Source organism: Solanum pennellii, chromosome 5 (genome assembly GCF_001406875.1).
Source record: "Solanum pennellii chromosome 5, SPENNV200".
Taxonomy (NCBI): domain Eukaryota; kingdom Viridiplantae; phylum Streptophyta; class Magnoliopsida; order Solanales; family Solanaceae; genus Solanum; species Solanum pennellii.
This window is the reverse complement of record NC_028641.1, coordinates 37,193,328-37,206,134: the sequence shown is the minus strand read 5'-3', so window position 1 is coordinate 37,206,134 and position 12,807 is coordinate 37,193,328. Positions and strand designations below refer to the sequence as shown.

Genomic DNA, 12,807 nt, shown 5'->3' with positions numbered 1-12,807 from the left:
CCCCCACCCCCACCCCCATTTATTTTTTGTAATTTCTTTTATAAAACTTTTAAATAAAGTCTTACTTCAACCCAAACCACCCACTCCTTCCAAGAAAATTTAGATATTATTTTTATTTTCTTTAGAAAAAATATTCTACCCCACCCCATCGAACCCTCCGCTCCTTTTATATATATATATATATTTTTTTTTCCTTGTTTTGTGTTAGATATGTACTGTTTTTAGCAAAGTATTTTTTTCTACTTGCATACTGAATATCATAGAAATGAGAATTTTATTTATTTTTTTTAAAAAACTTGTTGCAAGTAGAACTTTTCCTAGAAAGCCACTGGAAATTGACGTACAGTGATTTGTCTGATTGAGTTTTCTTCCCCTGGATATGGGGTTCATGCATATATCATTGTCCCTACTTTTGTTAACATAATTATTGGCCAGATGGGCAGCAATTATATGTAATAGCCATACGTCGGCAGCGGCAACTCTGTGATTCTCTAGCAAAATTGTGGAGGCTTTGATACCAGTGAGAAATATGGAGAATAACATTATTGAATTGCGTATCTATTATTGCATTTAGACTCCATTTATAGGCACTACTTTTCCAACTAACATTACATTGCAATCCTTTTCAAGTAGGATTCTTATATACTATTTTTATTCCTATTGTAAATAGGATTGTATATACTATTTTTGTTCCTATTCCTATTCGAACAACCACGGTTGACTTAACATAGATGGACTTATAAGGTTCTTTCTGCTGGAGTGTTGGTCAAAGGACCATTGTCATAGAAGTCAAGTGGAGTTTTACCTTATTTATAAATCCATAACACATCTAAGTTTGCCTGCTTAATAAGAATCTGACTATCTTCAATGTTGTGGCATATGCAAACCTGTCAGCTGATCTTGAATGCAGTTGGCGTTCTCTGTTTATTTATTTATTTTATTAATTGCGTCCATTTGTTGTACAACCCAAAGTCATCTTCTCCTTTAACAATAGGAGTATGATCCTTCTAGATTTATTGTGTTTTATTGTCTGTTGCAGACATCAAATCACCAAGTGATCCGAAGTATATGGAGGCATTTGGTAAGTCCATCTGATCTGTCATCTTTTTGCATTCAGGTTGTTAGATTTCCTTTATCACCATCAAATATATTGTCCCACTCAGACTCCTATTTAACTAGCTGGAAATTAGGGATGTCAATAGAGTGGATTGGGGGTAAGCCTTGACCTATTAAAATTTTGGCCTGCCCTACCCTACCCCGTTTAGCATTTTTAAAAAAATTAACCTGCCTTGCCCCGCCCCATTACAATAACAGTGCAAAACCCCAAACACATCAAGTTATGTGATGTTTTAGCTGTGTCAACCTTCATAAATCTGAGAAATTTGAATATTGTTAACTGCTGGTAGGAATTGGAGGAGTAAACTTGAAATTTTGGTATTTTTTGTGCATGTAGCACACTTATTATTCTGTCACAATTGGAACGTAGACAAATATCAAATCACACCTTAAATTACTACTATTAAATAATCACTAACTTACTAAACAACAAAATTCCAACCAGTACTTTAAGCTGCAGAATCACGGTATTAGGAGCCGAAACGTCCCCAATTCGTTGAGGTTTTGTCAGATTTCTTCACCGATTCTTCTCCTCTAGCTATATCATCCTCCATTTTCAAACCTTGCCCTGTCCTGCCCTAACCCATTAAATTTTTTCTAAAATAATAATTTGCCCTGCCTTGCCCTGCCCCGCCCCGTTTAAAGCTTCTCCTGCCCTACCCTATTAAGGGTGTGCCCTGCCCTCCCCCAATTGCCACCCTTACTGGAAATAAGCAACCAATTTATTGTGTTAAACTTCCTCAGTTTTCTTTCCTATATTTATCCCTTCTTTTTTTTTTTACATTTTGTTAGTTGGATTAAACATGGTAAACAATGAGATACCCATCTAAACTTGTCTATTGAATGGTTATTGGCTAGGCCCATTGCTTTGCACTTCATGAAAGTCTTAATTTTAATCATTTAAATCTCACTTATCAAGTGCATTTGTTGTTTTAGGTCTGAAACTTAATCATTAAATGCATTTTTTTCTAATGTTTCAACCACATAATGGGTCTAATGTATCTAAATGGATTAAGATTTGTAATGAAGTCTTAATATCATCAAAATGTTTATTTAAAGATTTCTACAAAAGTTGTATCTCACCTATTCCATCTATTCACCGCTACCGCCATTGTCCACCTTTAGCAACTAGCCATTGACACTCACCATTATCAACTACGTACCACCCACTCATAGCCACAACCACCATTGCTGACTATCACAAACTAGAATCCTAAGTAAAAAAGTCTAAAGAAACGACAAGGGAAAGAAATAATCAAAACATAGAAGCAAGGCACATATGATGATGACTTTCTGGGCAACATTGGATTGGTTAGAAACACTTCCCAATTGAATTCAATCAAAGCACCAATACTATAAATGATTCCACAAACGAAGAAGCTCAATTTGAATCCACAAATGAGCAATCTCAAGTGAAAATCAAGATAGGAAGTTAAAGATCAACTAAGGAATGAATACTCCACTAGTTAGCTAGACTAGATCTAAAGTGCCATGCCCCCAGCTTAGACCTTGGGTGGGACGGGCACTCAATTCCGTGCTGTCTTGAGCGTAACCATAACATTATATTAGACATGAGCATACATCTAGACATGAGTGAAAACATAGTTTAAAAGTATTTGAAGAGAAAAGTCTTGTAAAAGAAACACTTCACATATAATGAGTTATAGTATTGAAATGGCTGACAAAGGACACGAAGGTCCAAACTAGAGCATGATTAAATATCTGTCTATGAAGCCTCTAAATATAACTGAGTAAGGTCTACCGGGACAAGGCCCTCGACATACGTTAAACACATAATCATAAAGTACTAGAAAACTTTAAACTAAGCCCTTGAAAATAGAGAGGGGCTCTTCAATAGCAGAAGATATGGGATCTAGCAAGCGATTTGATCACGTGTCAGTGTACCTGGGTCTGCATCAAATAAAAGATACAGCGCTCTCGACAGAAGGGACATAAGTACATACGGAATAGATTCTTGTTCCAACAGAAGGATCCAAGAAATGATCAATGAGTTAAAACGATCAAAGCTAGAAGGGACTAGCACAAAATGAGAGTTCGAATACAAGGAACTAATCAGCAACCAAGTAAGGCCAATTAGTAGTGTTGATTAGCTATAAGGATCAAGGAAATCGATTGAAACTGAAATAAAAGAAACTATGAACGTTAAATTTGAGTTTTGTCAGAGTAGATGAAGTTTTCCATGGGATGAGGCTGTGATGCGGTCTGGCTGGTGCCGCAAGGGGTCGTTACGAGCGCAACCCTCCTCCGCAAACTCCACACTTTTGGCAAGCCTTTGCCTCAAGTCTGTGGTCCTTGATGCGGTAGCAAAGTGAAATGTGCGACTTCACAAAGTTGTCCGAGCTGTTAGCTTTTAGTTGCGATTTTGGACTCCAATTTTTGTGCACTTTTTTACTTTTGTGCTTTATTCCCTTTTAGAATTTGCCTTTTTGGCAATGTTCCTTTTGTACCAACACATGCACTTTTCCTTTGCTTCCCCTTTGGATCAAAGACCACTCTTTGAACCTCCTTCATGTTTGTTATGAAGATCACCAATAACAAGGTATGAACTTCAAAAACTTGACCTTCCAATTCAACTCTGAGTCTCTGAACTCCACCAATTTGTGATTTGAACTCCTTTTGATAGGAAAAAAAATCCTAGAACAATTGAACCTTCAATTTAATCCAGATCTTCAGTCCCACTTGCTTGTTCTTCAAGGTCTCCAACCCAACAATGGTGAAAACTTCAATTCTACTCCAAACAAGATGAAATCTTAGATCTTAAACTCATCAACCCTAGAGAATTCAGATCTTATGTTCAAAATACAATTCAAACACGAATCCAACTAGGTTGTTAATTTTCGGAAACAATATTTTTTTTTTAATTTTCTAATTAACAAGCTAAGGAGTATGGATTAAGAATTGTAGAAACAACTCTTTAGCCTCAACTCTGATACCAAATGATAGGATCCTAAGTAGGAAACTCTAAAGAAAATGACAAGGGAAAGAAAAAATCAAAACAGAGAAGCAAGACAATCAGTAATGAGTTTATGGGAAACATTGGATTGGTTACCGATACCTCCCAATTGAATTCAATCATATGACCAATACTATAAATGATTCCACAAACGGAGAAAGCTCAATTTGAATCCATAAATGAGTAATCTTAAGTGAAAATCAAGCCAATAAGTTGTAGATCAATTAAGGAATTAACACTACACTAGCTAGCTAGACAAGAAATAAAAGGTAAAGCTAAAAGAGTAATCTTTCATCAATTCAAGCTACGCTATTCTAGACTAGAAAGCCCCTTTTATAGCTTAGGCTTGATTACATTTTAGGCCCAAAAGTGACGCTGCAAGACAATGCAAAATAAACCCAAAATGTCACACTTTTTCAAAGTTTGCGCCCCTAGTTGCGACCGCAACAAGGAGTTTGCTGCTGCATCCTTGACAGAACTGAGGAGTGATCTGTTTAGAGTTGCGACGCTAGATGCGATTGCATGGCCTGGTTGCAGCATCACATGAGTTGTTGCAGCGTCGCATAACACTTGGTCGTCCTCTTCTTCCTCCCCATTGATCACCCACATGTTTGGAACTTCCTTTATTGTTCCTGGGTGGTTTCCAAGGCCTCCTTCCTGAACATAGCTTGTAGGATGTGTAGCTCCTTGTCTTGGCTCGGCTCATAGTGAGTGGCCTTGTGGAATTGTGTGTTTCAATATCGTATCAATCACTACCATCAATTGTTACAACTAGCCATCATTTACAATTATCACCATCCACCACCATTACCACAAAAAAATCACCACCATGTTTTATATCACCAACAACATTATTCACCACCACCATAAACTATCACTATCATCCACCATATCTATCTATCACACCAACTACCACCATCAACATCTATTGCCAACTAATCACCATTAAGTACTATCTACACCATCCCCGTCGACATCCACAACCATCTCTTCTAGCCATCGCCACCATGTAATTTTAAAACAATATTTTGTTGATTTATTGAATTAGATTAACTTAGTATTTTATGAAATTTATATTTGATTTAACTTTTAAAATAAACTAATAAAGACAACTTTTTTACATTCAAGGTGTTTAAAAAACAATACACACACACACACACACACACATACACACATATATGATTGTATTAGATTAACTTAGTATTGTATTGAAAATTATATTTATTAATTTTTAAATAAACACAAATTTTATACTTTTTAGGTGTTAAAAAAGAAGCAGTCTTAATTAATTAGTATTCAAATCTTAATATTTAGATATGTATTCGAATTCGTACATCTGATTCTTGATATACATCTTAACATTCAAATATATATTTAGATTTAGCCGTCTTAATCTTAATGAAAACAAATGAGACATTAGACATGGCAAAATAAGGGTGTCTCTATCTTTAGCTTGCTTGGACAAATCGTTGGTCTTGTCTAATTTAAATGTTTGTCTTGTCTAATTTAAGTGTTTTCCAATGCCTTGATCTTGTAATGTCTCCTGAACTCCTTTTAGAGAGAATTATTTGAATTTCAATTTTTTCAGAACTCAGCCCCGAGGAGTCTGAGGATGTTCTTTTCAAGGAGGTAATGAATCCATCCAACAGTTACATTTACCTTTCTACTTCCTGCTATAACACATCTCGTGAATGTGATCCTTTACCCTTTTTTAATGAGTACTTTTTTTTTTTTTTCAGAAATCTGCTTACTTCTCCCCAAACTGTGATAAATTTAGAAACAGTTTAATTATATTCTTAACTAAAATTATCAATTTCAAAGATAAACAACACGAATACAATTTCTCTCTTATATAAGAGTCTGTATCTTATCATCCCTATCGTAACAGTCTTCCAAATATCCACAGCTTAAATGTGTTCTTATCAGGACAGCCTGTATAATGACCTCTTTTAATTAGAGCAAACTTGTCTACTCCTTTTTCTACGTCAATTTTACCTTCAAAATTTCACCAGGCATGGCTGACTTACTTTTGGAGGAGAGCAAAAGCCCATGGTATACAGGAGGAAAAAGCCAATAAAAGGCTTCAATTTTGGAGTAGTCGCAGTGGGCACTCACCAACTTCTCATGATGCTGTTGATGGTACATTCCATACCTTTTCAGTCTATTACCCTGTTTTCTTTTTTTAATAAACCATGTTTAGAAGTAAATTGGTTAAACCAGCATGTGTTCTGTACTATACACAAGTTGGTAAATAAGCAATTTGGTGTATAATAATGTTGGAGCTGTTAGAACAAAAATACTCAAGAAACTGATTTGAAAAAATAAAAATAGAGTGAACTTATGAAATTCCTTGTATATATTAATCTGCAGAAAGTTTGAATTTATACAAAGAAAAAAACATAAACATTAAAACTAAAATAAGAACATGTGCCACTAACTACCATAAAAGGGGGCCACTAACAGCCATAATGGGGCCACTAACTTCAGAAAGTTGAGCAACTAAAGTTGACTAAGGGCCCGTTTGGATGGGCTTAATAAAAGCAGCTTTAAAAAAGTACTTTTGAAAGTGCTGAAACTTATTTTTAAAATAAGCAGTTATGTGTTTGGATAAAAGTGCTGAAGTTGCTATGCCAAACGTGAAAAGGGAAAAATGGAAGAAAGAAATGTTAGGGTTATGTGGGTAATTTGGAGATTGTATAAAATATTAAGGGCAAAAAGATAAAAATGTGGTCAACTTAAAACAACTTATAAGCTAAAAAAAAAAAGCACCCCTGCCCCAGCTTTTAACTTTTGGCTTAAAATAAGTTTTTTTTAACTTAAAATAAGTTATTTTGAGTATTGCCAAACAGCTAAATAAGTCAAAAATCAGCTTTTAAGTCAGTTTGACCAGCTTTTAAGCTGAGCCAAACAGGCTCTAAGTCTAGCTAGAAAATAGGAAGCACTAAATTGAAATAAGTAAAAAACAGTAAAAATAATAATAAGCTGAAAAAATGCCAATTGTCTAACACTCCTCCTTGGCATTTTTGTGGCAAACACCAATTCTTTGCCTCAGATCTTCAAACCTTTCCTTTGGCAATGACTTGGTGAAAATGTCAGCTAGCTGGTTCTCAGATGAACAATGAACAATCAACACTTCATTAGATTGTTGGACTTCTCTAATAAAATGAAACCTGATCTTGATATGTTTAGTTCGACCATGAAACACTGGATTTTTTGAGATTGAAACCGCTGAACTGTTGTCACACATGATCTTGGTAGCTTCTGTTTGTTCATGGCCTAAGTCCTTCATCATCTTCCTTAGCCAGATAACTTGATTCACAACAGATGCAGCAGCTATGTACTCAGCTTCTGCTGTTGATTGAGTTGTAGTTTCTTGTTTCCTAGAGCTCCAACTAAAACAACTTGTCCCCAAACAGAAAAGATATCCAGATGTGCTTCTGGAATCATCAACTCCACCACCCCAATCACTATCAGAGTACCCGATCAGGTTCATAGTTACTTTGGCAGATGTTGGGTAAAAAATTTCAAACTTGCTAGTTCCTTTAATATACCTTAACACTCTTTTAGCAGCTGTCAGGTGTGTGTCTCTAGGCGAATGCATGAACCTAGAGAGCAAACTAACAACGAATAGAATGTCAGGCCTGCTTGCGGTTAGATATAGAAGACTGCCAATTAAGCTTCTATACATACTATCATCCACTTTTTCGGAATCCTCATCCTTGCCAAGCTTCACACCAGTAGATATTGGAGTACTCATAGGTTTGCAGTCTTGCATTTTGAACCTGTTTAGAATATCCGAAATGTATTTCTGCTGGCATATGAAAATTCCATCACTGGACTGCAACACTTCCATGCCGAGAAAGTACTTCATGACTCCAAGATCAGTCATTTCAAAGATTTTCTCCATTTCATCCTTGAACCTTTGGATTAGTTCAATTTTGCTTCCTATCACAAGCATGTCATCCACATAAATTGAGACAATTAAGGACTCACCTGCAGCATTGACTTTCACATACAAAGTAGCTTCACTTTGACTTCTACTAAAGCCAAGTTGGATGAGATGATTGTCCATCCTCTCATACCATGCCCTTGGGGCTTGTTTTAGGCCATACAAGGCCTTTGTTAAGAGATAAACTTGATCCTCTTTTCCAGGAGTTGAGAAACCATCAGGTTGCTCTACATAGATCTCTTCAGCAAGCAAACCATTCAAGAAAGCCGATTTGACATCAACTTGATGAATCTGCCAGTATCTATGAGATGCAAATGCAAGAATAAGCTTGATTGTGTCATACCTTGCTACAAGAGCAAATGTTTCCTAGTAATCCACACCATATTGTTGTGCGTATCCCTTCACCACCAATCTAGCCTTATGTTTGCAAATTGTTCCATTAGGATTGAGTTTTGTCTTGAAAATCCATTTTACACCAATTACCTTGCGATTTCTAGGTCTGTCAACAAGCTGCCAGGTTCCATTCTTCTCGATCATGTCTAGTTCTTCTTGCATAGCTCTCCTCCATGCCTGAGAGTCTTGTGCTTCAGCATAGCTTGTTGGTTCAGAGCTGACCAAGTCACACAGCTTATAAACATCTTTTAAGGATCGAGTTCCCCTCACTGGTACATCATCCACTAGTTCATCTTCTGAAAGTTGAGGCTGCTCTATTGAAAATGAATCAAAATAAGAGGTCTTCTGATTTTTCCACTCCCAACCAACTGCTTCATCAAACTTCACTTCTCGGCTGAGAATTAGTTTGTCTGATTTCAAACAGAAAATCCTGTAACCTTTGGATGAACTATAGCCCATTAATATGCCTTTACGAGCCTTGTTATCCAGCTTACTCCTTTTTGTTTCTGGAACTCGATAATAACATATACACCCAGAGATTCTGAGATGGTGTACTGATGGTTTGTTCCCACACCAAGCTTCATATGGAGTCATGTCCTGCAAGGCCTTAGTAGGCAATTTGTTTAGCAAATATACAGAGGTATTGACTGCCTCAGCCCAAAACTGATTTGGGATCTTTCTTTCGAGCAAAAGACATCTGCCATCTCCATCACTGTCCTGTTCTTCCTTTCAGACACGCCATTTTGTTGTGGAGTGTGGTAATGTCAATTGGCGTTCAATACCTGTGCTATTACAAAACTCCACAAATTGAGAAGAAGTGTATTCTCCTCCATTGTCAGACCTTAAAGCCTTAATACTAAGATTACATTGATTTTCTACTAAAGCTTCAAAATTGTTTAAAAACATGAAAGACTTCACTCTTCAGTCTTATGAAATAAACCCAACACATTCTGGTGTAGTCATCAATAAAGAGGAGAAAGTATCTGTTACCACTCAGCAAATCTGTTTTCATTGGGCCGCAAACATCCGTATGAATGAGCTGAAGTTTCTGGTTAGCTCTTCATACTTGATTTGCTTGAAATGGCGATTTTGTTTGCTTCCCTGTTGGCAAGTTTCACAAACTTGAGCATTAGAAAGAAATTCAGGCATATTTTCCACTAGCTCCTTTTTTTCATCTCAGCGATGCTTCTCAGATTGAAGTGACCAAACCTTTTGTGCCATAGGTTTGTACATGTTTGTGAAGTAATAGTGTAAGCATGCTCAGTTATTTTCTCCCAATCAACTGAAAACATTCTGTTGCTCATCTTGACATAAAATAACTCTACTCCAGAAGGGTTAGACACAACACATTCACGATTCTTAAAATGCAGAGAATAATTATTTTCAAGCATTTGTCCAACACTCAACAAATTTTGACTCATATCAGGTGTGTACAAAACATGAGAAATAGTTTTGATACCTGATATTGTTGAGATAGACACTGTACCTTTGCCTTTGACTTCTATTGCCTCACCGTTTTCCACTTTTACTTTAGATTTGTAAGTATCATCTAGGAATTTGAACAGTTCAACATTATTGCACAAGTGATGTGTGCAACAACTGTCAAGAAGCCATGAATCAGAGGATTCACTGATTGAAAAGTATGAAACTGCAAATAGTTGCTCTTCATGTGCATCGGCAGCTTCTGCTACTTGTGCTTGCAAAGCACCAGAGTCCTTTGCTCTTGATTTGCAGACCTTGGATACGTGTCCCGTCTGCTTACAGTTGCCGCATATGGCATCGACTCTCCACCAACAATACTTCTCCAGATGTGTATTTCTTTTACAATGTTTGCAAGGAGGGAACTTCTGCTTCACATCTCCACTATTGTTTCCTCCATCATGCTTGCCCTTATTCTTTTGGTGGAATTGTTGCTTTCCTTTTTGCTTTTGTACAGAGAAAGCTCCTTCAATGAACTTTTCCCGTCTCATAGTCCTCCTTTGCTCTTGTGCTTGAAGAGCACTCATTAGTTCACCTAATGAAAGTTTGCTCAGGTCCTTGGATTCTTCAAGAGAGGAAATCTTAGACTCAAATCTCTCAGGAAGAGTCACAAGAACTTTCTCCACAATTCGTTTATCTGTAAATTCTTCACCAAGAAGTCTAATGTTATTAACAATTAAGGATATTTGATCAGCATACTTACTAATAGTTTCATCCTCCTGCATATTCAAGGACTCATACTCTCTTTTCAGGTTCAACACTTGCATTTGATGTGGTCTATCGCTGCCTTGATATTCTTCTTTCAACTTATCCCAAGCCTCTTTTGCAGTTTTGCAAGCCATGATTCTGTAAAACACAGTATCTGCCACAACATTCTGCATAAGCGACTTGACTTTAGATTTCTTTGCCTTCTCTTCGTTGTTGGATTTGATCTGAGCCAAGGTAGGATTTGCTGGTAGAGCAGCAAGTGGTTTATCTTCTTCCGTCACAGTTTCCCAAAGTTCATATGTTTCCAAAAAAGCTTGCATCTTCACAGACCAGATTTGGTAATTTTCACCAGTGAAAGTGAATGGTGGATTTAAAGATAGGTTGTTGGATGCCATTTGTGTGTAGGTTAAAACTTTTTTTTTTGTCCTGTAAGATCAACTAAAGGCTCTGATGCCACTGTTAGAACAAATATACTCTAGAAACTGATTTGAAAAAATAAAAATAGAGTGAACTTATGAAATTCCTTGTATAGATTAATCTGCAGAAAGTTTGAATTTATACAAAGAAAAAAACATAAACATTAAAACTAAAATAAGAACATGTGCAACTAACTACCATAAAAGGGGGCCACTAACAACCATAATGGGGCCACTAACTTCAGAAAGTTGAGCAACTAAAGTTGACTAAGTCTAGCTTGAAATAGGAAGCACTAAATTGAAATAAGTAAAAAATAGTAAAAATAATAATAAGCTGAAAAAATGCCAATTGTCTAACAGTAGCAAGGTCAAGACAAAATAAGATTTGACTTATAAGTTGGTGCCTATATCCCTCACAAAAATAAGTTTGTCTATGTGATGCATGCGTAGGCACACCACGTGTAATATAACTTGCAACACAAGTAGTGGTAAATACAGTATTGGATGAAATATCAAATGTTATCTTTGTAATATAATATTTTGCATAAACTTCGTGATATTTATCATTATCAACATAAAATAAGCTATTTAATGCACAATAATATCTTGAATGTAATGCGCGCACACACACATACTATTCAAGATAGTTTTTGGATTGTCTTACTATATACTTTTCTTTAGTACAATTGTCTTACCATGGTGATATTATTAGTTACTATCTCTTGTGATTCTAGAATCTTATACATAAAGGCTGAATTCATTTTCTGACATTTCTTGCTGTTGATATTTTAGTTGAGCAAGGTCTGATGGAGCTAAGGAAATTGGCCATTGAACAAAAACTATGGGAATCATCTCGGAGGTGAATTGGTCGTTGGTGGAGATTCTTCCGTTACTGAAGAGAAGTCTTCCCTACAGTCTAATATTACTGCTTGCGATCTGTCTTACTCACTGCATTCAAGCTCTTTTTCCGCTCACTGTAGTATCCTTCCCAAGACTCATGTAGTACATATGGTTCCAATCTTTTTCTGTTTAGGTCCAACAGGAAGGGAGGGTGTCCAGTTAAGGTTACACGGATTTTTATTTAGTACAAACACGAGCACCTTAAGCATGAGTCATAGGTAAATTCTGAAGCAAACTGTATTTAGAAGGGAGGATTTGGATATGCTTGTAGTTCTGGGATTGATATGCTTAGCTCCAAGTTTCGGTTATTTAGGAACTGTCATATTACTACACCGATGTATCTATCATTCATATCCACATTTTTGTTTATTGTATTAACCTTTTAGTAGTAATTACTGTTTGCAACTTAGATATTCTTGGTTAAAGTACTTGACTGATATAATCATAATAACTTGTGTATTTGGAGAGATGATGAGGGAAGACTAAAGATTGGAATTTGATTACTCAACAGTTAAATCTGTATCTGTAGGCATAGACGAGATGCTTTAGATTTTTTTATACATAAAAATACAGGGTAGCTGTCATTATTGAGTTGAAGTAACATACATACCATTATACAATACATGAATTTAATTGGTGTTTGTGGGTAGGGGCGACAAACGGTCGGATTGGATTGGTTTTGAATGGGTTGAATATGGTTTGAGAAAAAATGGATTAAATCATAATCTATCCAAATATATATGGTCAAATATGCATTTGGTCAAATATGGTTTGGTCAAAATAGTTCTAACCCATTTAACCAAATTTGTTTTTCAAAAACATAAATGTACCCCTCTCCACATACCTAGGGGCGCCCCTCCCCCCGCCCCCCC

The 12,807-nt window shown here is 36.2% G+C and overlaps 2 protein-coding genes across 2 annotated transcripts in view; one reads left to right on the top strand and one right to left on the bottom strand.

Moving 5' to 3' along the window:
* Positions 1-12,346, top strand: part of LOC107020608 (coiled-coil domain-containing protein SCD2) — a 29,661-nt gene extending 17,315 nt beyond the window's left edge. The window contains exons 14-17 of the mRNA XM_015221044.2: positions 1,040-1,081; positions 5,679-5,719; positions 6,103-6,229; positions 11,828-12,346. Of these exons, the coding sequence (XP_015076530.1) occupies positions 1,040-1,081; positions 5,679-5,719; positions 6,103-6,229; positions 11,828-11,898 (281 nt within the window). The 3' untranslated portion in view covers positions 11,899-12,346. The remainder of the gene's footprint in view (positions 1-1,039; positions 1,082-5,678; positions 5,720-6,102; positions 6,230-11,827) is intronic.
* On the bottom strand, positions 7,011-8,775 carry LOC114077316 (uncharacterized mitochondrial protein AtMg00810-like). The gene is made up of 2 exons (XM_027917155.1): positions 8,383-8,775; positions 7,011-8,276 (listed from the first exon to the last, which is right to left on the bottom strand). Exon 2 carries the CDS (start codon positions 8,160-8,162, stop codon positions 7,092-7,094), a length of 1,071 nt encoding a protein of 356 aa, XP_027772956.1. The 5' UTR covers positions 8,163-8,276; positions 8,383-8,775; the 3' UTR covers positions 7,011-7,091.
* Positions 12,347-12,807: the final 461 nt, after the last annotated feature.

Excerpts from the sequence above, each read along its gene's own strand:
- LOC114077316 (XM_027917155.1), bottom strand. The coding sequence starts at position 8,162 with ATGGACAATCATCTCATCCAACTTGGCTTTAGTAGAAGTCAAAGTGAA.